The sequence below is a fragment of the Podarcis tiliguerta genome, assembly GCF_965153285.1.
Source record: "Podarcis tiliguerta genome assembly, chromosome: 12".
NCBI lineage: Eukaryota > Metazoa > Chordata > Lepidosauria > Squamata > Lacertidae > Podarcis > Podarcis tiliguerta.
The window spans coordinates 13399546-13425887 of NC_139545.1; the positions used below are offsets into that span (position 1 = coordinate 13399546).

The 26342-nt window shown below is 41.8% G+C and overlaps 1 protein-coding gene across 3 annotated transcripts in view; it reads right to left on the reverse strand.

Annotated features, from left to right (window-relative positions):
• The window catches only part of TMEM108 (transmembrane protein 108), a 179131-nt gene that overhangs the window by 81274 nt on the left and 71515 nt on the right, over positions 1–26342 (reverse strand). For 2 of the 3 annotated variants that reach the window (XM_083405066.1, XM_083405062.1), the window contains exon 3: positions 13113–13198. In XM_083405066.1, the coding sequence (XP_083261192.1) occupies positions 13113–13152 (40 nt within the window). In that variant the 5' untranslated portion in view covers positions 13153–13198. The remainder of the gene's footprint in view (positions 1–13112; positions 13199–26342) is intronic. The other variant, XM_083405063.1, reaches the window with a different exon arrangement.

Genomic DNA, 26342 nt, shown 5'->3' on the forward strand with positions numbered 1-26342 from the left:
TTTTCTATAAATCATCTGAGTTGCATGCAATTTATTGGAGACCGGCAGCTCCTAATATTCTATGAACTCTTTCTGAAAGTACAAATAAGATGTGACATGAAGACTTTTGGGAGTGTGCGAATTTCTAACTTCTCTCAAGCACTTCTGCAATGATTCATAGCTCCAAAGGACTCCCGGTATCATGCTGTTTAGTCCTATATTCTTCCAGGCTGAGAAATGCAGTTGAACACTTGTTAGCAGCATGGGAGACCTCCAGGCTGAAAGTGGCAGTGAGATTCAAGTCTATTGAGCTATCTATTAAGAACTGTCACAGCAGATTGCTACAAAGTTTTGCCTGTAATTGAAGTGCATGCTTAAGGCCAGATGTGTTCAGAACTGTACAGAGAAACTTCCAGCTAGGTACCATGGAAAAGTTAGAACTCTAGAGGAATAGCAAATTGTGCACATCAATGCAACCTGTGCAGATTTACTTATTCCGTGTGGATTGACTGAATCACCATATTAATTGAGGTTTTTGGTGGGAAGGAGTGGTGAATATGAGCTGAAGGGGGGTGAAGAAATGCAGGATGGCTACATTTTGCAGTGACAACATATATGGGTACTGTAGGACGACAGAAGCTTGCCACAATCTCTGATTAGTTATGCATTGAAATCTGCCTCCTATTATGCTTCCTGATAATGGAGAGACTTATAAGAGCACTTTCACTGCCATCAAGCCATTACATAGAAAGTAGCTCTCATTCCTCTGCATACATCACATTTTGTCTATAGAAAAGAGGCACTTCCTATGAACCGTTTCTTATACCCAATAAAAGCTTGGTGCTGGCTATTTGTGTGCTACTGGGCTCGATTAAAGGTGTTGGTAATAGTTTATAGGGGGATGCGGGTGGCGCTGTGGGTTAAACCACAGAGCCTAGGACTTGCCGATCAGAAGGTCGGCGGTTCAAATCTCCACAACGGGATGAGCTCCAGTTGCTCGGTCCCTGCTCCTGCCAACCTAGCAGTTTGAAAGCATGTCAAAGTGCAAGTAGATCAATAGGTACCACTCTGGCGGGAAGGTAAACAGCGTTTCCGTGCGCTGCTCTGGTTTTCCAGAAGCGGCTTAGTCATGCTGGCCACATGACCCAGAAGCTGTACGCGGGCTCCCTCGGCCAATAAAGCGAGATGAGCGTCGCAACCCCAGAGTAGGCCATGACTGGACCTAATGGTCAGGGGTCTCTTTACCTTTACCTTTAATAGTTTATAAACCCCAAATGAGTCAGGGTCCAAATATCTGAAAGAGCACATACTCCAGTGCCAGCCAATTCAATTCTTAAGATTGGCGGGTAAGTGGGTGGGCTTTGCTTGTGGTCACTGCCAGGATTCATGGAGTTGGGAAGTTCAGAAATGTCCATGTGGTGGGGCCTCAGCTTTGGAATTATTCCCCCCCCCCCAGGTGTGTCTGTCTTTCACATTGCTGCTTTTTAGACGTCAACCGAATATATTTTTATTTACCCAGGGTTTTACAGTTTGATAGTGTGTTAGGGAGGGGTTCAATCCACAGCAGCAATGCATGACTTGATGTTTTAGTGATTTATTATTTAATTTTTTAGCTTGGATGTGCATTTATAGATATTTGATATATTTTGCTTTGGTGCTTGTTGTATATCATCCATTGCTCCTTTAGAGAAAGGACAGTTCAGAAACACCCTAAATAAATACTCTAAATAAAAGCCACGTGCCACAGATGTCAGTGACTAATGGCATATTTACAGTGATGCTTAAATCCATTTCCCCCCATTTCCTACATACATTATTCAGTAATCACATTGGCTAGAATATACATTCATTTTTAAAATAGCTCTCCTTCACTTCTGATTCTGAGCTGACAGCATTCACACATGCAGTGGGAGAGAGGTTGAAAGACACTTTTAGTGCCATGTATGAAAATAGGCTACTGCATATGTAAATCTTCTATTAGATGATGAACTTGTACTAATATATCTGGCATAAGATGAACTCATTGTACTGCTTTGGTTCCCAGCATAAGGAATCTGCATTGGCAAATTGCAAGTGTATGGAGGATATGCATTAAAAAAAGCTACCCTTTCTCATTAATCTTGAAAGAGCTTTCATTTGGCTCTTTTTATAAACGTGTCAGAATGAGCATAAAAGTGAAGATGCCTTCTGTCAAGATACTATCATGCTGAGAACTGTGGGCAAATGCAGGGATTTGCCTGTCTGCTCACAAGACCAGCCAATGCCATCATGTAGGAGTCAATCAGCTTTTAATGGTAAACTTAATGACACGGTTTTAAAACATGGTATACAAATCTATACTCTCAGCCCCTTTTTAATAGCCTATGTCTGTGCATTTCTGGCTAGGTTGCAAAACTTCCCAAATGTATCTGTGGTTTTAGAGTGACATTGAATGCAATTCACCACCATTAATTCTATTTCAGCAAAGGAGTTTTGCCACTGCTTGCTGCATCGTAAGTCAGGTTTGATGGTTTGGGGTACAATACAGAGTTAGGGAAGTCTCTGCTGTGCAGAGCAAAACAAATACAAATTGTAAAGGCCTGCCTATATGTATTTATGCAACCTTTCGCCTGCTCATTTTGCACACACATGGATATGATACCCTTAATGTTACACCCCATTCTGGATGAATATGATACAATAACGCCAGTTTAAAGTTGAAGAAGAAGAAGAAGAAGAAGAGTTTGGATTTGATATCCCGCCTTTCACTCCCTTTAAGGAGTCTCAAAGCGGCTAACATTCTCCTTTCCCTTCCTCCCCCACAACAAACACTCTGTGAGGTGAGTGGGGCTGAGAGACTGTGACTGGCCCAAGGTCACCCAGCAGCTGCATGTGGAGGAGCGGAGACGCGAACCCGGTTACCCAGATTACGTGACTACCGCTCTTAACCACTACACCACACTGGCTCTCAGTGTGGAATCAGCACAACATCTTTGCCCTGTCTGCATGTGCTTTGGAAGTGTTTTAAAAATGTTTTTGATGTATTGTCGCTTCTTTTCTTTTTTTTTGCCACCCTGGGCAGCTTTGAGATATAAATTTAATAACCAAACCAACCAACAGCACATGTGGTACAGAGAAAGGCATCAGCCAGACTGAAGTTGTGTCAAGATCGTGGAATTAGTGTGCATGTGGGTCACACAGATCCATTCCTTTCTGTGTCTGCATTTGTATACGTTTGTCTATACAAAAGCACTTTACATTTCTTTTGTCTCTGATACTTATACAGTGGTGCCTCGCAAGACGAAATTAATTCGTTCCGCGAGTCTCTTCGTCTAGCGGTTTTTTCGTCTTGCGAAGCAACCCTATTAGCGGATTAGCGGATTAGCGCTATTAGCGGTTTAGCGGCTATTAGCGGCTATTAGCGGCTATTTAAGGCTTAAGGGATTAGCGGATTAGCTGCTAAAAGGCTATTAGCGGTTTAGCAGCTTAGAGCGAAAAAAAATCTCAAGACTTGCAAGACATTTTTGTCTTGCGAAGCAAGCCCATAGGGAAATTCGTCCTGCGAAGCGCATTGAAAAACGGAAAACCCTTTCGTCTAGCGGGTTTTCCGTCTTGCGAGGCATTCGTCTTGCGGGGTACCACTGTACACTGACATTTCCCACTGGGTAGTGTTTGCTGGGAAGTTACCACATGGTTGTGTGTTGCCCCTTTCTTCTCAATCACCAGTTTCACACTCTCAGTTACCCTCCATTAACTTTTCCCTTACGGGGCATGCACACAAGTATTTCCTTGTTGACAGTCTGGGGGTGCGATGCAGGGTTGGGGAAATAGCTGCTGAGCAAAACAAACAAACAAAAAAAACATGTGAGGAGACATGTGGAAGCTACACTATGACCAGCATAGATCTCTCATGTTCCTCAATTTGGAAACAATGACCAGATAATATCCACACATTTGAACAAACAGAGTTCAACCGTGTATTTATGGCAGTAAAACTAATGGGGGAGGGGACCTTTTGCCAATAAAGGGAAGAAATGGTACTCAAAATGGAAACATTTATGGGAAATGCAACATGTTTGATTCATATACAGTGGTGCCTCGTAAGACGAAAAGAATCCGTTCCGCGAGTCTTTTCGTCTTGCGTTTTTTTCGTCTTGCGAAGCAAGCCCATTAGCAGAGTAGCGCTATTAGCGCTATTGGCAGTTTAAGGGCTAAAAACGGCTTTTTAAGGCTTAAGGGATTAGCGGTTTTGCTGCTAAAATGCTTTTAGCAGCTTAGCGCTTCAGGAAAAGGGGTTTTGGAGCGGGGGAAAAATTCTATTTTTTTCATCAATTTTCGTCTTGCGAAGCAAGCCCATAGGGAAATTCGTCTTGCGAAGCGCCTCTGCAAATGGAAAACCCTTTCGTCTTGCGGGTTTTCCGTCTTGCGAGGCATTCGTCTTGCGGGGCACCACTGTATATGAATTGTCTCCTTCTCCAGAGGCAAAGAAATTTGAGACAATATCCTTCAGAATCATCACAAGGGCTGTCTTCTTTGACCACGCAGAAGGTGATACACCAAAATGCACTGGGCATTTTGCATTTCCTGTAAATGTTTCCACTTTGAACATTCTTTCAAGGCCTTGTCTCCTTCTAGGGTCTTTCAGCCCTCTTGGTGCTGCCACCTCCTTTTTCTTCTCAGAAAATCTGTTATAAACACCGCAGTGGGGATGAATGAATATTCCAATTACAGTTTCATTCAGTTTCTCCTTTCTCCCAACCTAAATTCAGTTCTCCACACTTCTTTCAGCTATTTGCATTATAAAAAAATCCTCATGAAAATTCACCAGCATTTTATTAATAATTTCTCCAAATATACACATTTTTGTACGCAGTTTTATGCATTTCTGCAAGCAATTTATGCAAATGTCATGCATTTTGGCATGCTGTTTTAAAAAATGTATGGCGAGGGTTGCACTCTATCCCCTAATATATGCTAACACATTGTTTGGTTGAAGAACTGCATCACAAATTTGGGGAAAGTATAAATTTAGAAAGATAACTGTGACTGGTTCACATGTGCGTTCAAAATGTGTGGATAAAGTAGCTTCTCATTAAAATTCAAACAAAATAAAATTTATCCCCATCCCTAGTTACAAAGAACAAGCTTTGAAGTCAGTCATACGTGCAATTATCCAAACTCCAAATATTATGCTCATTGGCTTTGAGGAATAGAAAACTGTTATGCATTACACATGCCTGCTTGAAATTCAAAGAAGTGGTGTCTTAAGAAGTGTATACTTTTGACAAGAGGAGGCCTGCCCAGTTTCACTGAAGTCTAACGGTTAGATTCTACCATCAATTATGTATGCGCAAATCGCACTGACTTCAGCAAGGCTTATGCATGTGTCACTAAGCGCAGGAATGCAGCCTTCTGCATTACTTAAAAACACTATTTGACATGATCAAAGAAATCTGAAAACATAACTGGATTTCTGCTATGGAACTGATTCATGCACAGAGGAATATGAAAGCAATGCTGCTTGGGAGAAAAACATCAACAACCAACTTTTCCAGATAGGAAGAGGAACATCCTGCTGTTTTCTATGAGCGGACTGTCACCAAGTCATATAACTCATTCCTTATTGTTTCCTTCTAAGCTAGCTAGATCCAAAGGAGCTTCGGATGTGGAATGCAGCACTCCCAGAGGCAGATTCAAATTTAAAGTTAAGCAGACAGAATAAATAGTGAAGATGTCACCACTCATGATGTTTTTTGCCTAGCGTTATATTTTCCTCTCAAACAGAAAGTGACATCCTTTGCTTTTTGAATATCAAAAACTCCAAAAATATATCAAACAGCAGCCTAAATGTGTTGCCGAATGGTCTACATTTATTACTGCTCTGATTGTGTATTCTAAATATAGAAAAACTAAGGAGCTTTCAGCTTGGCCTACAAGAAAAACTAAATTCAGTGAGCAGCTCATATTATGGAAATACATTATCCATGTAACGGCTAATAATAATTGCTCCCTCCCTAGTGGCTTTTCTCTACAGAAGAAAATATATTGTTGCGCACCATCCCAATCTTTGAGTGATGCAAGATTCCAGGGGGTCTAGGTGCTTACCCAGGGTTTGGGTTCCTTTGAGAATGAGGCACAGCGGAGACTGTGGTGTCTTTATGATATATGGTTTATTTACACATACAGTTTAAGAACAGCCCTGTTTAGGAACTCCACAAAACTGGAAGTAGTGTCCTGGCTTGTGAACTTTACCTTGGTCTAAGAACGGAAGCCGAATGGTGGAAGGGCACCGGCAGAGGGAGACCACATTAGGAAAAGCGTGCCTCGGTTTAAGAACGGTTTCGGTTTAAGAACGGGCTTCCAGAACGGATTAAGTTTGTAAACCAAGGTACCACTGTATATACAACCTGAGCCTATGATGGAGAGGTTAACAGCATTAATACCCCAAAGGGTATTGTTTCTCCCATAGCCACAGCCTTGGATTCAAACAGATATAAAATATTGTTCTGTCTCTCTGTTTTCTCCCACATTACTGCTTTACATCTAGGTCCCATGGCTGCTAAACTGTACTCCAAACGCTGGCTTTGTCTGTTGAGGCTCTTGCACTGAGCCCCTTAATCCCCCATCACATCACCAGGAACCTAGTTTGACTATTTCCAGGAATAAGAAGACTTGATTAGCTTTTACAACTTGCTCCAAGGATTAGAAGGGTCTGGCATATAGCTTAACACCCCAAACTCATAACAATAAAGACCCACAGGGCGGTGGGGGGGGGAAGCAATTTCACAGAGGTAATGCTTAATTGTTAAACTTCAAGAGGAGAAAGGTTTAAGCAGCCCCTTCCCCTGTGTGCAATCATGGCCTCCTTAGCTCTATGTTGTTTTGTTTTTTAAAGCCAGTGAAACACTGGATTGGAGTGAGACATTGAACTGGATTGGTTATTAATATGAAGGGGGGAATCACATGATTACTGGTGCCATTGCTGGTGTTGGACATGCTGTGTGGGACTGCCTTCAGTCATTCACATATTACTATTGTCATCCTCAGTGAAGAAGCCTGCATGCAATCAATGTGGACATCTAAGTGAGGCCATTCCTCCCTTCAGTAACTGTGTGATGCCTCCTTAATGCAACTAACATATAGATTCAGAGATGAGAGAATGATTTCACTGTTTTAAGAATATTGTAACTGTAACTGTTTTAGATGCTTTCAACTATAACTGTTTTGTGAATGTTTCCACTGTTTTTAGATTTTTAAATTTGATTTTAGATTTGATGAAGGTGCGTTTGCCATCTTGGGGTCCTTCAGTAGGAAAGGCAGGATATAAGTTCAATAAATAATAATAATGAAAGTGCATAACTTAGTTGAACTTAATTCTCATTTAAATTAATGGAATGTAAGTCATGACTAGCTTTTCCCATTGATTTCAATAGGAGCTAAGTCAGCTATCCTAGCTGCAATCCTATATACTTTTTCTGAAAACAAGTCTAGCAGAAACTTAGTGGGGCTTACTTCTGAGTAGATCCAACCCACTATGCGAAGCTTTGCCCACAAACACCTCACACTGCACAGCTGTTTAGTCCTGCTTAACTCCAAAGAACCTGGATGGGAGCTTAATTTCACAGTCACTTAAAGTCCCCTCCCCCCAAAATATTCACTATTATACATTCAGTTTCAGCCACCCATGGAGAAAGAAAGCACAACAAACATCTATACTGAATTATTATGGTTCAAGCTGCAGGGCTTAATCACCATATTAGGGGTGTGTTGTTTTTAAAACTCTCCTTACAAAGCCAGCCGCTTAATGAAAGTAGCAAATGTAGCAATAATATGTGTCTGGTGGCAAATGAAGGAAAGCTGTAGACACATGTTCACTTTAATTGACGCTTATCAACAAAAGCCCCTGTAGTGGTTTCAAGATGTTAATCAATGTACCTATTTTGAAATCTTGGTTTCCTTCTCCCCATTCTTCTTATTTATGCATGGAATGTATATCTACCAGAGAAATGTTGAAAATGAAATGTACAGCTTCTATTCTGTGCATGCTTACTGAGGATTAAGAATAACAGCCTAACTCCACATAAGAGTTCGTAGATACATTCTTTTTAATGATAACAACAACAACAACAACAACAACAACAACAACATAAAATTTAGTTACCATTTGATAGCTACAACAGAGCCCTGCCACCCTATCTACTGTTAGGCTTCAAACTAGAAATGTGCATGGCTGGGAGGGCACTGGTGTTAGAATTCCTGCTCCATGATTGCAGTCATGGGTTTTTTGTCTATCACATGACAGTGTATGCTTTGACTCCACAGTGTATGCTTTGACTCCACACAGTGACAGAGACAGGAAGTTTGCGTTACTGTGTTCCGTGAAGTGGGACTATTGTCCTTTGTTCTTTCTCTTTGCTGTCTGATGCTAGAGAGAGAGGGAGCCATGTTGCAGTGCTCCATGTGTGTTTATATGTAAATAAAGTAGATTAGCCAAAATGCTGAGTTGCTGAGGTCTGTCACACGAACTGCGCAGACTCTGCGGATCCCTAAGTGTGCCGATGTCTGTTGGCACCAGTCGCTGTGATGTTCGGGCAGAAGAAAGCTTTTGAAGCTCCTGAACGAACGACCAGGAGGAGAGAACATGCCAGTCGGGCATGTGTCTCTGCCAGGGTCCTACTCGAGTATAGGATGAGCTCCTGACAACTGGATGCAGGGAAACCCTAGCATTAGGCAAAATGAGGCATCTGCCTCATGTGGCCGGTGCTGGGGGGCAACAGCTGCAACTCCTAGCTGTTCTTCCTGAATGCCCCTCCCCACCATTCCTCTCTGTTGTGACATTGCCTTTTATGTAGTGAAAGATGCTCTCCTTTCAGTAACGTTGAATTAAAATTTGGTTGCCAGTTCAGCTGGCTACTGTACATGGAATGGTAGAGGGACATGTGTCTCCTTCCCTTCCCCTGATCGAGAGCAGAGGGGTCAATTGTAGGGTGTGCCTTTGCAAGCAGATACTCTTCAGGGAAGCCACTTGCAAAGGAGCAACCTGAAAGTGTGATGGCTCCACAGCTGGTGCACACAGGCATCAATCCTGTGTGAGGTACCCGTTCAGGGATGGAGTGCCAGGAAGGAGGGAGTACCAGGTGGTTGTGGGCTTCTACCTTCTCCCAGGAAGACACAGTCAAGTTGGTCTGAGCCTCTGCATGGGGTTTTCCCAAACATTGCCGCTTTTCCTTCCTGCCTGATGCCCCACCCCCCAGAGCCTTGGGTCCTTATGGGCCATGCATCCTGACCAACAGCAATCCATGGATGTCTCTACCCAACTTGGCCAATGCCAAAATCCCTGTGAATAGGTCCAATTTTAAGCTAGGGGCATGGACCTGGAGCGAATCTGGTGCACAGCCATATTGGATAGGGTTATAGGAAGACTGTATAGATGTCCCGTTGTGGCCCATTGTAATGCTCTCATGAACCCATGTGTATTCCTGCAGATCAGTAGGAGGCGAGGTAGGTAGGTGGTAAATTTATGAGAATCTTTCATGGAAGAATGCTGTGACACCATCCTGAAACTTGCTCTCACTCAGCAGAAAGATCAAGCCTACATTTCTCACTGAAATTTCTCCTCCACTCTGATAGCAGCATTTTCACTGGGACTCTGGCATCGTTTAACATTACATGTTGATCCAATGGGCCTCGGCTTCCCTATAAATGTGGCCAAGATCATGGGCTAGGGTGATATCTTTATAGCTGTTATTTTATGTGAACTAGTAACCAGTTTTAGAAAACCCAGTAAACATTTTTACTACCAGAGAGAGAGAGAGAGAGAGAGAGAGAGAGAGAGAGAGACTGTTTCACAGAGCAACATTAAGCCAGCTTCCTTGAGGATTAAAGTTCCAGAATAAAAACCTTCTAACCCTATTCATGTCTAATATGTCCTTACTCTTTATGAATGGTAACTGGAGTGTGTGAAAAGCAATTGGAACAAGCCCATTAAAGTAGAAAGTCTGCCTAGCAGGCATAAACAAACTAGTTTATTGGAAATTAAACAGACATATAGATCATCTCTTTGCTGTAAGGGACAAAGAACACTTTTACAACGGCTCCAAACAAATATACTGCACAGATTCTTCTCCCCGCTCCCCAACTAGCTTTAGTGATAGAATGAAACAATTCTGCTCCATTGTACAGATAGTACAAAAAAAAATTAGCTTGTTCATTCACTCAACCTGCGCTGAAATTCACATTTTTGAAAAAGTTGTATTTTAATAACAGGTTGCGCCACTTTCACTGTTTATATGACAACACATCAGTACTGTTTTTTTTGTCACTGAAATCCCTGAGAGGATCTCTGTATTTTTTATCTCTTTTCTGTTCTTGAAAATCTTATACAATAAAAGCCCAAAGCAAATCTTGCAATCAGGGACATTGACAGAAAGGGCTGACACATCTTTTATATTCTGCTTCCAATACTTTTTAGAAACCTAGAAGCTTGTTCTCAAAAGCCATGCAAAAATCAATGAATGTTTCAGTCTGTGACTTACATCTGCATAATACACATCATGTGCAATATGCATCATCACATGACAACAACCTGCTTCTACCTGGTTGACAGTTTTGCAGGCTCACCCACCAAAAAGCAAAGAAAACTGAAAGGGACTGCCAGAACTGAGGAGCTGCTGGGTGATCCATTGTTTATCTCTGCTTTTTGATCTCCTACCAGTGCAACCCCTACCATGTCTACTCAGAGTGAGACCTACTGAATTCATTGGGGCTTTCTCCCAGGGAAATGGCACTACAATTGCAGCACTATATTGCTATCCCTGCCCTAACCTGCTAGCTGCATGCATGCTGAAGTAGATTCTGGCTTATGAATGCAAAGACTAAGATTTGTAGCCTATGTATCCGAAGTACAGTTGGGAAAAGGCTGAAGCTCAGTGGCAGAGCATCTGCTTTGGAAGTAGACTGTCCCAGTTTCAATTCCTGGCACCTCCAAGAATGTCTCCTATTTGAAGTCAAGGAAGAAGCCTCTGCTAGTCAGGTAATACTGAGCAAGGTGAACCAATAAAGCAGCTTGCTCTGCTCAAATGAAGTGAATTACATCAGTAATAATAATATACTAATCACTTATGTGCAGATGAAGTAAATTTTAGGTGCATTATAGAAAGTACTGCATTCACCAGTGCCTGAATTAGCATTAGCTTGGGATGTAATATTTTCATTAGCTCAAACTCTATTAAATTATCTTGTGGTGATGAATATAACAGTAAATAGAAAAACATCTTAATCTGTGCTACTTTCATAAATGGGTTGGGAATGACCCTCATAAACTAACTTGAAATCCTCTTTTCGGAAATGATTTTCAACCTCACTTGCAAACAGATGAGTACATCCTATGTATCTATTCAGACTGTGTGAATTATGAACATGTGAAAATAACTTTCTGCCATACCATAGCTCCATAAATACATAATCCCTAAATAGATTACTGCTGACTAGAAACATTCCATCACTATGTAAAAAATGAACACAAAAGAATTCCTAATAACCATAGCAGTTAAAACACCTAATAACTTTAAATGGAATTAGATAGCATGGCATGTAGCTTGCGGAAAGTAATTTGATGACATGAATCGAGGTTTGGATATAAAACATTTATCAACAGATAAAACCTACTAAACTAAACTAAAGGAACTGAGTACATATTTATCCCCTTTAATTTTACTTTATTTAGCAGCTCTAAAGATAAACAAACTCTTCATTTGCAAACAATCAAAATACAGCTACTATGACAACAATAAAACTAGTAGATTATATCTGAGAGTTCAGGGTCAAAAACAAGGCCTGCATGGAACAAAGAGACACCTTAAAATTAGAAATGTCAAAGAAGTTAATATTATTAGAAATACGAATTTGGAGAACTACTAAATAGGTGATATAATGAAATTCAGTTAGAGGGGATTCGAGGAAGTCAGTTATCAATGTAATGAAATTAGGATTTGGAAGTAATAATTCTGTTTTTCTTTGTTTTTGTGTATTGTAATGTTTTTCTTTTCTCTTGTATCTTTTTTATGTGATAAGTGTGAAAACCCAAAAAAAATTTTTTTGAAAAAAAAATTAAAATTAAATTAGAAATGTGACCTGATGTACAGCTGCTACAAAAAGTAAGAAATACACATCTGGCTCTGTTTTCCCCCATCATAACATCTGGTAGAATTTACCTGCATCCTATTGTGTTTTCAGGCCCCATTCCCATCTTCCTCGGAGGAAAACTCATGGGAGGTGGAGACAACTTTTGGGGAAGTTGCTGTTTTCAGCTCTCAGACCCAAACTGGAGAATGTATTATGTACTGCCATCTTCCTCAGACTCAAGGCAATGCTCTTAATAATGCCCCATCACTTCCATGCTGCAGGAACCAATGGCTGCGCCACCATTCTGCTGAATCAACAGTTCTATACAGCACAGATGGAAATGCTCTAGTCAGAATCTTAGACACTCCTCTGTCCAGGAACTGGATGTGACTCCACCTTTCCTGATGGCACCTTGTTTGTAAGTGCCTGTGCCAAAGATCACTCACCACCTCAACCTCAACCCTTGCTGGGACCGGACACCTATGCCTGGCATTATACTGCCTCCCCTTTTTATCACTGAGAATGAGGGGGGGAGAAAACATCAGCACACAGTTACGTTCTAAACACTATGGAGGAGCTGGGAATTACGATTTGCAGCCGCAGTTTTATTTATTTTATATATACCCCTTAATCATCAAAACCTCTAAGCAGTTATCAGAGGCATTCATGCATTTGGCAGCATCCAGGCATTTAGCAACATGGCTAGGTTGTCCCTAGTAGTTCAGACAACTGCTATAAGAGAAATTGGCAGATATCCAACACTAAGAACATGGGGGCATCCATTTGCTATCACCACTAGCTTGCCCTTAAAAGAACACAATTTAACAGCTTAACCCCGAGCCCAAGAAAGGGGAAGAAAGGGATAAGGTGGGTTGTGTGAGATGAACAATGGAAGGAAAAATACAATAAATTTTGATGAACATTAAGAGGGGGGAGAAGGGGGGTGGCAAGAGTAGTATTACTCATATCCAAAGTAAGTACACCTAAAATAGAGAGAGAATATCAAAGTATTCAGATGACTGTCTACTTACTAAGCAGTTGGCAATAGAGGACTTGTAAACTTCTCTTCATGGTATCATCTGCTCCAGGTTGTCCTGCAGTTTATTCATGATTCTGTCTAGGAGATGATGAAGAATAAGAGGATATGAATAAGTTTGTTTGTTTGTTTGTTGTTTGCTTTTGTGTTTGTTTGTTAAGGAGCTATCCTGGTCTATGTGGCCTCTTTGGCCTTCCAAGCAGCTAAAAAAACATAATCAGAAATTGTCGAAATAGGTTGCAGAGTCCTGTGTCGTACTTGGTTGACCAAGTTGCCAACTGTGAGTTTTTTAAAAATAAGGTATGTGAATTAAAACGAAGCAGACAACTGAGTATTTCTGCTGCTGGGTCTCTTTATTATACAGATTGGGAGCCATTCATCAAGGGTGTTGATTGTGAGATGGGTGCTCCTCATGCATGCACATTTTTTGGCAATGCTGGCATAAAAATGCCAGCCCACATCTGCAAGACCACATATCCCCCACCCCTGCACGGTTGTCATAACCATCTGTCTGATGTTTCTTACAGAGAATTAGTATCACCACTCCTCCCACCCACCCGGTAATTTGGGTAGTTGGCATGCACCCAACCAATTCATAATGATCTCTGAGCAGTTCCAGAAGGCACCCAAGAAATATATAACAAAGCTTATAGGTGACTGTTGTGTTTGGATCCTTATCACCAAAACACATGGATCCAAAGAAGCATTACATTAGTTTCATGAAGCCACGGGGGTTTTAGACTTATTTTTATTGGGGGGAAACCTGCTTCTGAAACCAAGGGAAATTTGAAAAAAACAGTTGGGAGGCAGCTAAATAAAGCAGGGTGATGGTATTTTTGTGTGTCAAACATTTCACTGGAATCTGTGTAAGCCTATGCAGGTCTCTGAATCCTAGCCGTTATCTTTTGTCATTGCAACCAGATCCAGAAAGCTTCCACCAGCATCTATCAAAGAGCTTTACTGCAGAGCCTGCCACTTCAGGCTGAAGAGCCAACGCTTCAAAAAAAAGAGTTAACAATCTTTAGGCACTTGATACCTTTTATTTCTCATAAGAACTTCTCTCCCTGTCTTCCAACTCAAGGCATTTGCAAGCTATTCCAATGCACTCCACTATAATTCCTTCGGCGCTTATTTAAGAGATGATCTTGAAGGTATCTGCACTACAAGCCAAACCAATAAACAGCACTCCGCCACTGATTAAATGCCAGGAGTTTATGAAAGCAGGAGGACCAAATTTGATTTGTAGATGGAAGTCTCCTAGGATTGCCACTTTTATTAGCTCCATTTGCCTGTGGAAGAGGCGAGACATTCACTTATGCTATCACTTTACAGCTATTTATACACATGGTGACAAAGAATACTCGCATTTGGATATCTCCCTTCTCTCAATTTCATTTTAAAACTGGTTGTGAATGTGAAAATGGTTCAATATTTCCTTAAGGGAAGACATCATTTTCACTTAAATAAAATAATATTTACTTATGTTCCATTGATCTTGTGCATAAAGCGAGTTATCCTGAAGGTAAATAGTTTCAAAGAAGGGCTTTTAAATATTAATAGAGCAACCCAAAGTTCCTGAGGAGGTCTGCGGAGGAGCAGTTAGACATTGTAGACCTTCCCCTCCATTGGCAGAAAGGGAAGTCCACAGACGGAAGAGGTCCATTTGAGTCCTTTTCGCAGAGGAGGAAACCTCTGCCTCGTTCCCACCACCTCATAGATGTATTTCGATATGTATTTCAATTTGAATTTTCATTCAGATCTTTTTTAAAAAATGCAAATGAATGCAAAACCAGGACGTAACAGGCTTATGAACATGTGAAGCTGACACAGACTGATCAATCCATCAGATCCATCCTCACTCAGATCCTATGTGTACTTGGGTGCATATGCATAGTCCCTGTGCAGGAATTCCTATTCATGTACAGAAAGAAGGGGCAGGGCTCACCCTCCCCTCCATATATATTTCTTCATAAGCAGCCCTGTTTAAGGAAGTTTTTAATGTTTGATGTTTTATTCTGTTTTTAATCTGTTGGGAGCCATCCAGAGTGGCTGGGGAAGCCCAGCTGGATGGGTAGGGTATAAACAATAAATAAATAAATAAATAAATAAATAAATAAATAAATAAATAAATAAATAAATAAATAAATAAATAAATAATGTCATCTAAGAGATTTATTCCACCACTGATGTGGTCTGTCCACATCAAGCTGGCTTTAAAAGCAGGGGTGGGAGGCATTTTTCAGCCTGAGGGCCACCATTTCCTTCTAGGGTACCTTCCGGGGGGTGGCCTGTGGGGCAGACCAATGAATATAAAATTTACCTTTGTACAGCAGACTAGATGGTTCACACACACACATGCCTCTCTGCCCTTCATCGAAGCAGTTTAGAAGCATGAGCAAGGTCCAAGTTTTACCCAGGTAAAACACTCAACAAGGATACAAAGAAGACCCAGTGGAGCAGGCTTGCCATATTTCAAAAAGTAAAAATCCAGACATTCCCAAAATTGTTGATTTTTTTAAAGGGAAAAGTTAACCCTTATGTGTAATAACGCAGGTAGCTACCATAACTAGTGCACCCCTGGCTACTGCTGCCCTGCTTTCTGCAGCTCCCCATCAAACCTGCTCTCCCTTCCCACCGCTGCCTGCAAGGAGCCTGCCTAGCCTCCTGCAACCATAGCGTCACCTCCAGCCAAGAGTGGGGGGTAGGGGGAGCCTATTCCGCTAGGGCTAGAGGCCACCCAACCTCCCTTGATCACAGAGTTCATGGAGAGTGAAAGCGTTCCTTTCGCTTCCGATTTCCGGAATAACACACACACGCTTCCACACAAGCCCATGTTGCCTCCCTTTTACCCGCAGGTGGGAGTTGTTGCGCAGGAATGCTCACACCTTGTAGCCAGGAGGGCAGGCTCGAAGATGTAAACAGCGAGTCTAGGGCCCTCGGAAAGGCGTGCCAGGCGCTGGCACTGCGGCTGTGGCAAGAGCCCACCACGCTCAGGACACGGTGTTGGGACAACTGCGCCTTGGAGAAGCGGTTTCCAGATGGGGTGGCTGTGCACAGCCAAGCAAGGGAGGCAGCAGCCAAGGCCAACAGCAGCAGCGCCATGGGTGGCTGGAGCTCTCGCCATGCGCCCCACAAAAAAAAAAAAACCTGGAGAAAACCCCGGGGGGGGGGGGGGACGGACAACCCTGGACACTATTTTAGGCATCCGATTTCCATACATGTCTGGAATTTTCCAGACGTATGGCAAGCCTACAGTGGAGGGGTGTGGCCAGGGAAGAAGGGGTGTGGCTTGAGGACAGTCCTGGGGGCCAGAAAGTTGAGGTTCCCCATCCTTGCTTTAAATGTGCAAAAAGGAGGATTGTACTAATATACCGTGAATAAACATTCTAAAGCCTTAGACATGAATTTACTATCTAAGTAGCTTCACTCTGAGGAGAGACAGGGTATGTATAGTTACAGCAGGCTTATTTCCCCCCGTTTATTCCTGCCACAGATGCCTTGTGGTGACCATGAAAATACAGCCAGCTATTAACATGCACTATTCTTATTGCATAATATACATCCGGGATCACTGTCCTACGTTGTTCTGCACTTACTACTTTGGCACCATGAATGCCTAAAAAAAGTTTTACCACTTAGCCCACAGAATAGAATCTATTACTTTGTTTCAACCATAGACTTACTGTATTATACTTCTACGGACTTTCAAAGATTGACAGACATGTGTTCATTCGCTTTCAAATATATTAGAGAATTTACAAGAGTTTGGAAGAGTTTGGATTTGAAGTGTACACCTTTTGTTTTTGTTGTACTAAATCATGTATATTATGCAATAAGAACTGCAGTGCTATCTAGTAAACTGGTCTTCGTGTTGCTTGTACAGTCATACCTCGGGTTAAATGTGCTTCAGGTTGAGCACTTTCAGGTTGTGCTCTGTGGTGACCCGGAAGTAATGGAACGCATTACTTCCGGGTTTCGTCGCTCGCGCAAGCACAGACAGTCAAAATGACGTCAAGCGCATGCGCGGAAGTGGTGAATCGCAACCCGCGCATGCGCACACACACAGTCACAGGTTGTGTTTGCTTCTGGATGCAAATGGAGCTCCCGAACGGAACTCGTTCGTATCCAGAGGTACCACTGTATTGATTGTTGTGCTAAGTTTGCAACATGGGTTTGTTGTTTTGTACTAACATGCACTAACCTGTAGTGTTGCTTAGTTTTTGCCTCCAAAAGATAGACTAATTTTTCAATACATGTGAACAACCCAGCATACCATTCTATATTAATCACTATTAGGAATACAGTATTTATATCTAAGAGCCCACTGCCATTTATTTGCGTGTATTTACTATTCCCAATGCATGATTGCCTCTTGCATTTAAGCAACTACTGTCGATTGCACTATGTAATAATGTATAAGTTGTTGTGCTAGTTTTTGCTGTATTTAAATAGGAGTTGGATAATTTATTGATTTCTGAGAGGGAAGACCAGGCTTGTGCACAAATAAAAACCATGAGACATTTGGGTTGGAAATGGCAGTCTTTCTTCTGCCAACAGCTGAAAAAAACAGACCACTTAATGGTCATGAACCTTACTTAAAACTCCATGAAATAAATTGAGTAAGATCCTTTGGGTCAAATCCTACTCTGGCTTTATAGCTTATAAATATAAGTGAAGTCATTCAGTTGAGCAGACATGGATCCTTTTGGGTAAAATATTAAAAGTGAAGTTACTTTTGAAAGCAATACAGAACGGTATGAAGAAAGAAAACAAAGCAGATTGGAAGGGAAGAAAAGGCTTGCAAGCAACATAAGTATGGCTTTTCTAAGGCTGCAAACCTATAACTGGGATTAAAGGGACCTCTGACCATTAGATCCAGTCGTGACCGACTCTGGGGTTGTGACACTCATCTCGCTTTATTGGCCGAGGGAGCCGGCGTACAGCTTCCGGGTCATGTGGCCAGCATGACTAAGCCGCTTCTGGCGAACCACAGCAGCGCATGGAAGCGCCGTTTACCTTCCCGCTTTCAAACTGCTAGGTTGGCAGGAGCTGGGACAGAGCAACGGGAACTCACCCCGTCGCGGGGATTTGAACCGCCGACCTTCTGATCAGCAAGCCCTAGATGGGCAAATCTGTCAATCTGGGTTTCTCTCAGTTTCTCGTTTTTCCAATCTTAATTTTAGTTCTCCCCAGTTCTGATTCAGTTTGCATTTTTATTTTTACTAAACTGGCAGTTTAGTGTGAATTTCTCCTAATATGCATATATTTGTAAGCAGTTTTGCCTTATACATATTTTTGAAAATATTATTTCTTCACAAACTGCTGCATTTTTCTATGTTATTTTTCACCAACACATGCTTTTGTGAACACTTGATCCTAGTATATGCATATTTGTGCATGTCACTTGGCTGGAGAATTGTATTGTGAAATGTGGAGAAGTGCAAATGCTGAAGACTGGCTGCATTCCAATTTGCATTCTGTTTCAGAAAGAGAAAATTAGGGGGATTCACATTTAAATTTTAATCAGATTTCTTCCCCATCCCTTCCTATGAGTAAACCGCATTGAACTAAATGGGGCTTACTTCTGAGCAGCCATCTTTAGGGTCCTGAATATCGGGGAAAGCAGAAATGATGTTTATTTCCCACATATACCCCCCCTCCCAGCTTTCTCTTACTGTGACATTTTTCTCATGCAAATGGCACAATTTTGCTGAAAACAGAAAGCCAGAAATGGAAATAAAGAATGACATTAATTAGTTTTAATGCTTTACACAAAAAAGGAAAGGAAAAGCCAGGTGCAACAATTTTGAAATCATAAATATTTCAGCATCTGGAATCTGCCCTCTTGGGTGGGTATACTTGAAAAAAACAAAGCTACCAGTTTTTTGGAACAGCAACCACAATACAAAAATACAGTTCTCAAGAAGAAGGGGGGGGGGGGACTATCTCCATTAACAGCAAACAAAAGAAAAGAATAGTATCATTATGCATTTCAGCTCGTAACTGCATTTCCAACAGATAAAATCCATCTGAGATTACAGAAATCTTCATGTGAACAAGATTAAGAGAGGGAATAGTTTCTATGAGCTACAGAAGCAAATGCACTGCAATTCACCTCAACTAATGCAAGGGTGACTGTGGACAAATGAGGGCTTCAGTCAACTGGTTTTGACTTCCCAGATCAAATGGATCGTGTACATATTTGGAAGAAGGATTAAAAATGTGGAAATCAATTTGCATTTTAATCTCTGTTTTTGTGTAAATGGGATCTGTTCATCTGCTTGTCCAACCCAGCTTTCCTAACGTGGGGTGAAGGGTACTTTCTCTGACTAAGCAGCTCAAAGGTTGGAGTATTCACATGTGCAACAGGTAAGCAACTTGTGGCCCTGCAGATTTGTTACACTCCAACTCCCACAAGTCCCAGCCAGCACAGCCAACAGTCTGGAATTCTGGGAGCAGTTGTACAGCAACATCAGAAGGGCACTGCCTATGCTGGCCTTAAAATAGCGTATTTTTTGCTCCATAAGACACACTGTTTTCTTCCTAAAAAGTAAGGGGAAATGTCTGTGTGTCTTATGGAGCGAATGTGTGGTCCCTGGAGCTGAATTGCCATGGGGAGAAAAGCCGATCATGCTTTTTTTTTTTTTCTTTTTTTGAATGAGGGAAGTGGGTGTTGAAACAAAACCGCTGATCAGCATGCGATCGGGAGCGAGATAAGGGACGCTAGCAATAAAGGAGGCTGCCTGGGAGCAGGGAGGTAAAGACAGCAAACTTGCAAGGAGAGAAGACACAAAGACTAAAGTAACGAGGAGCGAAATTAGAAGAAAAGGAGGGGCAAAAAACTGCTCCAGCTAAGGAAAAGACACTAAGGCAAACAAGAGGGAAGGGGGTGTTGAAAGGAAGCAGCTGATCAGTCAGCGATCGGGAGGGAGATAAGGGACGCTAGCGATAAAGGAGACTGCCTGGAAGAGGGGAGGGAAAAGACCATGGATCCTCAGGGATTTTTGCATTGGGTCACCCCAAATTCACCATCAGATCACATAGCATGTCCATGGCTACAGCCTGCACCAAAAAAATCACGCACCCACTGTTTCGTTCAGAATATTTCTTTCCTTGTTTTTCTCCTCTAAAAACTAGGTGCGTCTTATGGAGCGAAACGGTCTATACCATAGATAAGCGATTAATCGCTGAATGTGCTATAGGAATCATTACCTTAAATGTTCTTTCTAATCCTAACAGCTGCATCTACTGTGTATAAATATACACATGATAATAAATGGATGTGTGAAATCTCCATGCAGAGCCAAGTTATTGTCTTCTGCAACGAGTGATTTCCATCCTGTGCCCCACACTGAACTCTGGCTAAATTAAAGAGGACAGCTAAGACATAATGATGAATAGAAAACAAAAGAGTCCAGTGGAGCTGACAGGTCCCCAACACTGCATCGTTCATTATGTCTGAAGGAGGAAGATGCCAACAGTGTCCTAGATCAAAGGAAAACAGATGAAAACAAAAAGTCACTGGGCATTACAAACTAGGTATTATGGCTGAACTAGAACATTCTCCTTCAAATCTAGCTCTAGGGATTGTTTTTTGAAAATCTTTTAATAAAAACTATTAAAAAATATATGCAAGAGCATTCAGTTGTGTGAGCCTTGCAACCAGTATCTCAAGCCTACATCATTCAGGGCCCTGACAAACAGAAATCAGCAGAATTGTGGAAAAGATTACTGAGACCTGCAACAAAATGTTGCAGTGTGGAGAATGTCTGCTTAAGGCCCTCAATGTCCCTCCCATTTTTCCATTCCTTGCAACAATCCATTAGCATTATTCACACACTAAGCATACACAGTCCTCATTCGACTGTTTATGGGTTTTTTTTGGTGGGGTGTCTCCCCTTTATTTCTGGTGGCGGTCCTGAATTTTTTTGATCTAATAAATTCCTGCACAATCTTGAATAAAATTCTAGAATAAAAATTCTTCCCAAGGTGGTTCACATTATAGTACAAGAAAACAATAAACAACATTTAAGCATCTTAACAAAACAAACCCATATTATTAAAACTAGCAATATAGCCACCAAGACCAGACCACACAATCAGAGCCACAGCAACTATTAGTTTATGTAAGCCAAGGTAACATGGTTTTTAAGGCTTGTAAAAAAATATCCTTGGATGAGGTCTCCCTAATATAACATGAGACAGTATTCCAAGATTGTGGGGCCACCACCCAAAAAGCCCTGGCTCATGTGCTTGCCAGCCTAACTTCCTTTGTAACGTGCACGTTTATAATTACTTTGTTCAGTATACGAGTATGTCCTGCTTGAAATGCTTAGCTGCATTACAAATTGATCAACATCCCCCATCTCCGAATTTGTTCCCCATATTGGAATGTTAAATCAGATCCTGCACATGAGTAGTCATTGTTCACCACGTGTACATAAACATCGGCTTCATCAACACCTATGAAAAAGTTATTCTGTGCTTGTTAACTGCTTATTCTTGATGAAGTTTTCACTGGTTGCTCAGCTCACCCTATCCAGTTGTCTTTTCTTGGGTGAGTATTTTCTCTATTCTCTGGTTGGTTTCTTGCAAACCTTTTAGTTGGCTGCCAAAATACGATAATATCCCGCTTAATATTTACAGTGCCCCAAATTGTAAATCCTGCAGGGGGTTGCGAAGCTCTGTGGGCCAGCCTGCCACACCCCACTGTCCAGGTGTTTAGCAGGTGTGAGGGGCTCTACAAATGTACCAGTGTATACCTACCATGGTGACTTGTATGCCTGGAGCAGGGCATGCCTGGCACGCACATTGTGACCTAAACACACACACCCTTGTTTCTCCTGGGAATTGGCAGCTACCCCTTTTAAGTCCGTAGTGTAGGCAAGCCCCAATAATGTCAAGTTTTAATTTGTTCTGATTTCAGGGGTGGGGGCCCCTAAAACAAATTTGCAGCCATCAAGAATGTTTCTGCACTACTTGCTACCTATCACACCAAATGCTCTGATCTCTGATTTAAGATCAAACCTCCCTTCAGCTCTACGTTCACATTCGGGCTCATAAACAAAGCATCAGAGCTGGCCTTGCAAATAAGGGGCCCATGACCCGACACAAGATTCAAAGTCTCCATGAGATTAAATCTAATATATTCAGTGTGCGATAAAATGCTCTGACTTCAGATGTGGCAAACGTGCTCAGGAGCCTTTCATCACGTTCACTTTAAAGGAATACCGTATCACCCAGCAGATGTAAAATGTCTCCTTTATGTAAATAATTCCCTTTTATGCTTCAAAACCCATCTTTATGATTTTGTTTCTTTCTTTATGACAAAAAAACTAAAGCTGCAAATGCACCATTGTAAAAAGGAGGTGATGGGAGGAGGCAACTTGCAGTTGAGGTTAAAAACCGACAGGTTGCAACCTGAAGGTGTTTCCGCCCCCTCCTGCACATTTCCCCTTTAAATTCACTACTAGATCTGGAGACGAGGAAGGAATTGTTTCTCTCCCACCTTTTCTACTCTCAATTTGGGGGCCTTTGAAAACTGCTCAAGTAGAAAAGGAAGAAAAAGAGAATGGCAGGGAAGTGCGAATGAAAAGGCTCTGCCTGCAGCCTTCTCTGGCCTTCAAAATGAGGACGGGTGACCTACTCACAGCTCTTTCTAGTAGGTCTGAGACTCCTAACCTTTCCCCCGCAACCCCTGAAAAGCTGCCAGTCAATCAAAATCACCAAAGTGACCAGTCAGTTAAAAAAGAAACCCTTGATGTGATACTGCTACCCCCCCTTCCCATCCTTTCCAATATGCTTCACAGTATTGAATTCCATCCCCCACCTCAATTGACTCAACAAGTACTGGGCATTATTGATTATTTATTTTGCTCTTAATTATTCACCATTAGCAAATCTGTTTGAACCAGTTCCCAGTGGGAGTTGCATCTGAACATCAATTGCAGTTAAGGGCTGCAGTTCTACTCCAGCAACCCCTACCTCTGTCTATAGGGGCTTCTGTTTGTCTGGCAGTTTGCAGAATGAAAGATGAAGGATGATTCCCCATCTGTATCTGAAGGTTTCTCCCTTTCATCAGGGCCCCTGATGGGACTATCAGAAGAAGCTGAGAAGCTCATAAGCAGATCTGCCTATATTATGCAGATTGTCTACAGATGAAATAAGCCATTAACTTGTATTAGAGGAAGGGGAGGAACTACTGTGTTATGGCTGTGTAAATCCTATTTTATGGGTTGGATCACCCAACAAATTCAGGGTACACATACAAACTAAGAGAGACTTTTGTTATGTTTTCACAGGCCAGGATAGATAGACTATAGGTTGCTGAAGACAATAGACATATTTGTACCTCTGAATACGCTCTGTCACGACTGCTTCTATGTTTAAGATGCAGGTTTATTTTGTGGGTAGTTAGCGCTGTGGTTTAAACCACTGTGCTGCTTGGACTTGCCGATCGGAAGGTTGGCGGTTCGAGGCCTCACGACGGGGTGAGCTCCCTTTATTCGGTGCCATCTCCTGCCAACCTAGCAGTTCAAAAGCATGCAGTGCAAGTAGATAAATAGGTACCGCTCCAGCGGGAAGGTAAACGGTGTTTCCGTGCGCTGCTCTGGCTTCGCCAGAAGCGGCTTAGTCATACTGGCCACATGACCCGGAAATACTGTCTGCAGAAGCGGACAAACGCCGGCTCCCTCGGCCAGTAAAGCGAGATGAGCGCCGCAACTCCAGAGTCATTTGTGACTGGACTTAACTGTCAGGGGTCCCTTTACCTTTTACTAGCATGCTGTGCTGACAAGGCATTGTTGTCAAATGTTGCGTTGGTATTGTCTTGTTGTGGATGAAAGGTTGGATGAAGAGATGGGGCAGAAATCCAGTTCAATTCAGTTCACATTTAAAGGCCGCTTTACTGAATTCACACCAAAAAAATACACAAGGCAAAACACAACCATCCCTTGAAATTCGCCCTTCCTTGAATTTTTGCAATTCAAAAGCCAAGTCATGTATACGCTAGGCAAAATTGCATACAATACTGTTTATATTCAAAGAAATTTGCATAAAAATACAAAATAAAAACACAAAATACATAATAACAAAAACACAAACAAAACAAAACAAAACACTAATACACAGCTCCCAACAAAGACATTTAAAAGGACACAGAATGTTCATTAGGCAAAAGCCGGATTGAAGAAGAAGGTTTTCACCTGGCGCCTAAAGATGTATAATGAAGGTACCAGGCAAGCCTCCCTGGGGAGAGGGTTCCACAAACGGGGAGCTACTGCAGAAAAGGCCCGTTCTCATGTTGTCACCCTCCAGACGTCTCGTGGAGGAGGCCCACAAAGAAGGGCCTTTGATGATGTTCACAGGATCCAGGCCGGTTCATTAGACACGCTATTTTGTGATTTTGAAACATCGGAGCCTGAACATTGGGACCTTACAGACATTCCATTTGGGATTAATGAACCCTTGGTTCCTTACTGTATAGGATGGATGTGTGCACACGCAGGCTTGTTTGTGATATTCAGATAAACTTACATAGCTCAGACTGGAGCCTTCTGACATGACACTGCTCCCCCCACTTGTTTACACAAAGGGAGACTTTAACGTGAAAGCCATCTAATAATGCAATCAATAAGTATGAAGTGGTGTAGAATCATGAAATCTGCAATAAATCTTTCATCCTCACTAGGATGAACAGTTGAACAGCCAGATTTGCTTCTTCAAGGTAACCGAAATGGATATTAAAAAAAAAGTTTTCCTTTGAATTATTCTTTCCATAACAGCTATTTACTCTTGGAAAGAACATCAGTCACGTTGAACACTGAGAGCATTTCTAGGCAATTGTTTTATTGCGTGATGGATGTGTAGTTATTACTCAGCTGTTGTAGGGGGATACAAATGTTTCTCCCTGCAGTTGCTCTCCTGAGATGGCAAAATTGTATCTTCTTTGCATTCAAGCAGCAATATTTATTTCTGGGGAAATGTGGTTCTCTTCCACCCAGTCAGCTCTTGCTTCATTTTCTGTTTCATTGCAATGCTGTGTGGATTGCTGATGTTTGAGTATCAACATATGTATCTATTGACCAGTGCCTATGACATCATGCACCACAAGGAGCCAGTACAGTGGTACCTTGGTTCTCAAACTTAATCCGTTCTGGAAGTCTGTTCCAAAACCAAAGCACTCCAAAACCAAGACGCGCTTTCCCATAGAAAGTAATGCAAAATGGAATAATCCGTTCCAGACTTTTAAAAACCCCTAAAACAGCAATTTAACACAAATTTTTACTATCTAACCAGACCACTGGGCCATAAAATGAAAGCAATAAACTGCAGTCACACAATCAATCAATCAATAGCTGAACTGGGTTCCACACAGTCACAAAAACAAAAAAGAGAGTTACAAAAACGGAAAACAAATAGCAAAAACAGACAGACCTCAGCGTAACACTCAAAACGGAGCATGTTCGGCATCTGAAAAAAGTTCGCAAACCGGAACACTTACTTCCGGGTTTGCAGTGTTTGGGTTCAAGTAGTTTGAGTACCAAGGCATTTGAGAACCAAGGTACCACTGTATAGCATACTAACCCTGCCTGATTGCACAATTTTATAAATGCTTTACAATATTTATTTTTAAAAATATTTATCTTTATACATGCCTTATGCTTCAGACATTTGAATGCTAAGCAGCTCTTACTGTGTCATTCCAGTGCATGAATTACTAATGAAGCCTTAGAAAACAAAATCACTCCCAAATCGCCACCTAACTAGGAACCACAGAAAAAAATCACACCAATATTCTGCTGTTTTATAATCTCCTTTACAAAGACAAATAACTTTTGTTCTATGATCCTATCTCCAATCCTAGTTGGGGGGGTGGGGGTGGCAGAGACTACAGGGCTATTTTCTGGAGCAGGAATAGTGGACTTTTTCTTTTTAATCTTTTTGTGTCATCTGGAATGGAAAATCTCTGATTCCAACCTCCCACACCACCATCCTGTGAAATGATTACAACCTGTGCTCCGACTGCAAGCAAGATGGATGGATAGATGAATTCACATATACAACAGTTGTGTCATGGAGATTAAGGTTGTGCCTTGACCTCTGTCTCGCAGGTTAAGCCTCTTTTTAATGGAAGCACTTTACTGCCTTTCCTATAATCATGCACTCAATATAGCCAGAAGAGGCGGGGAAATAAAGTGAACTCAAAATATGACTTATTCTGCCT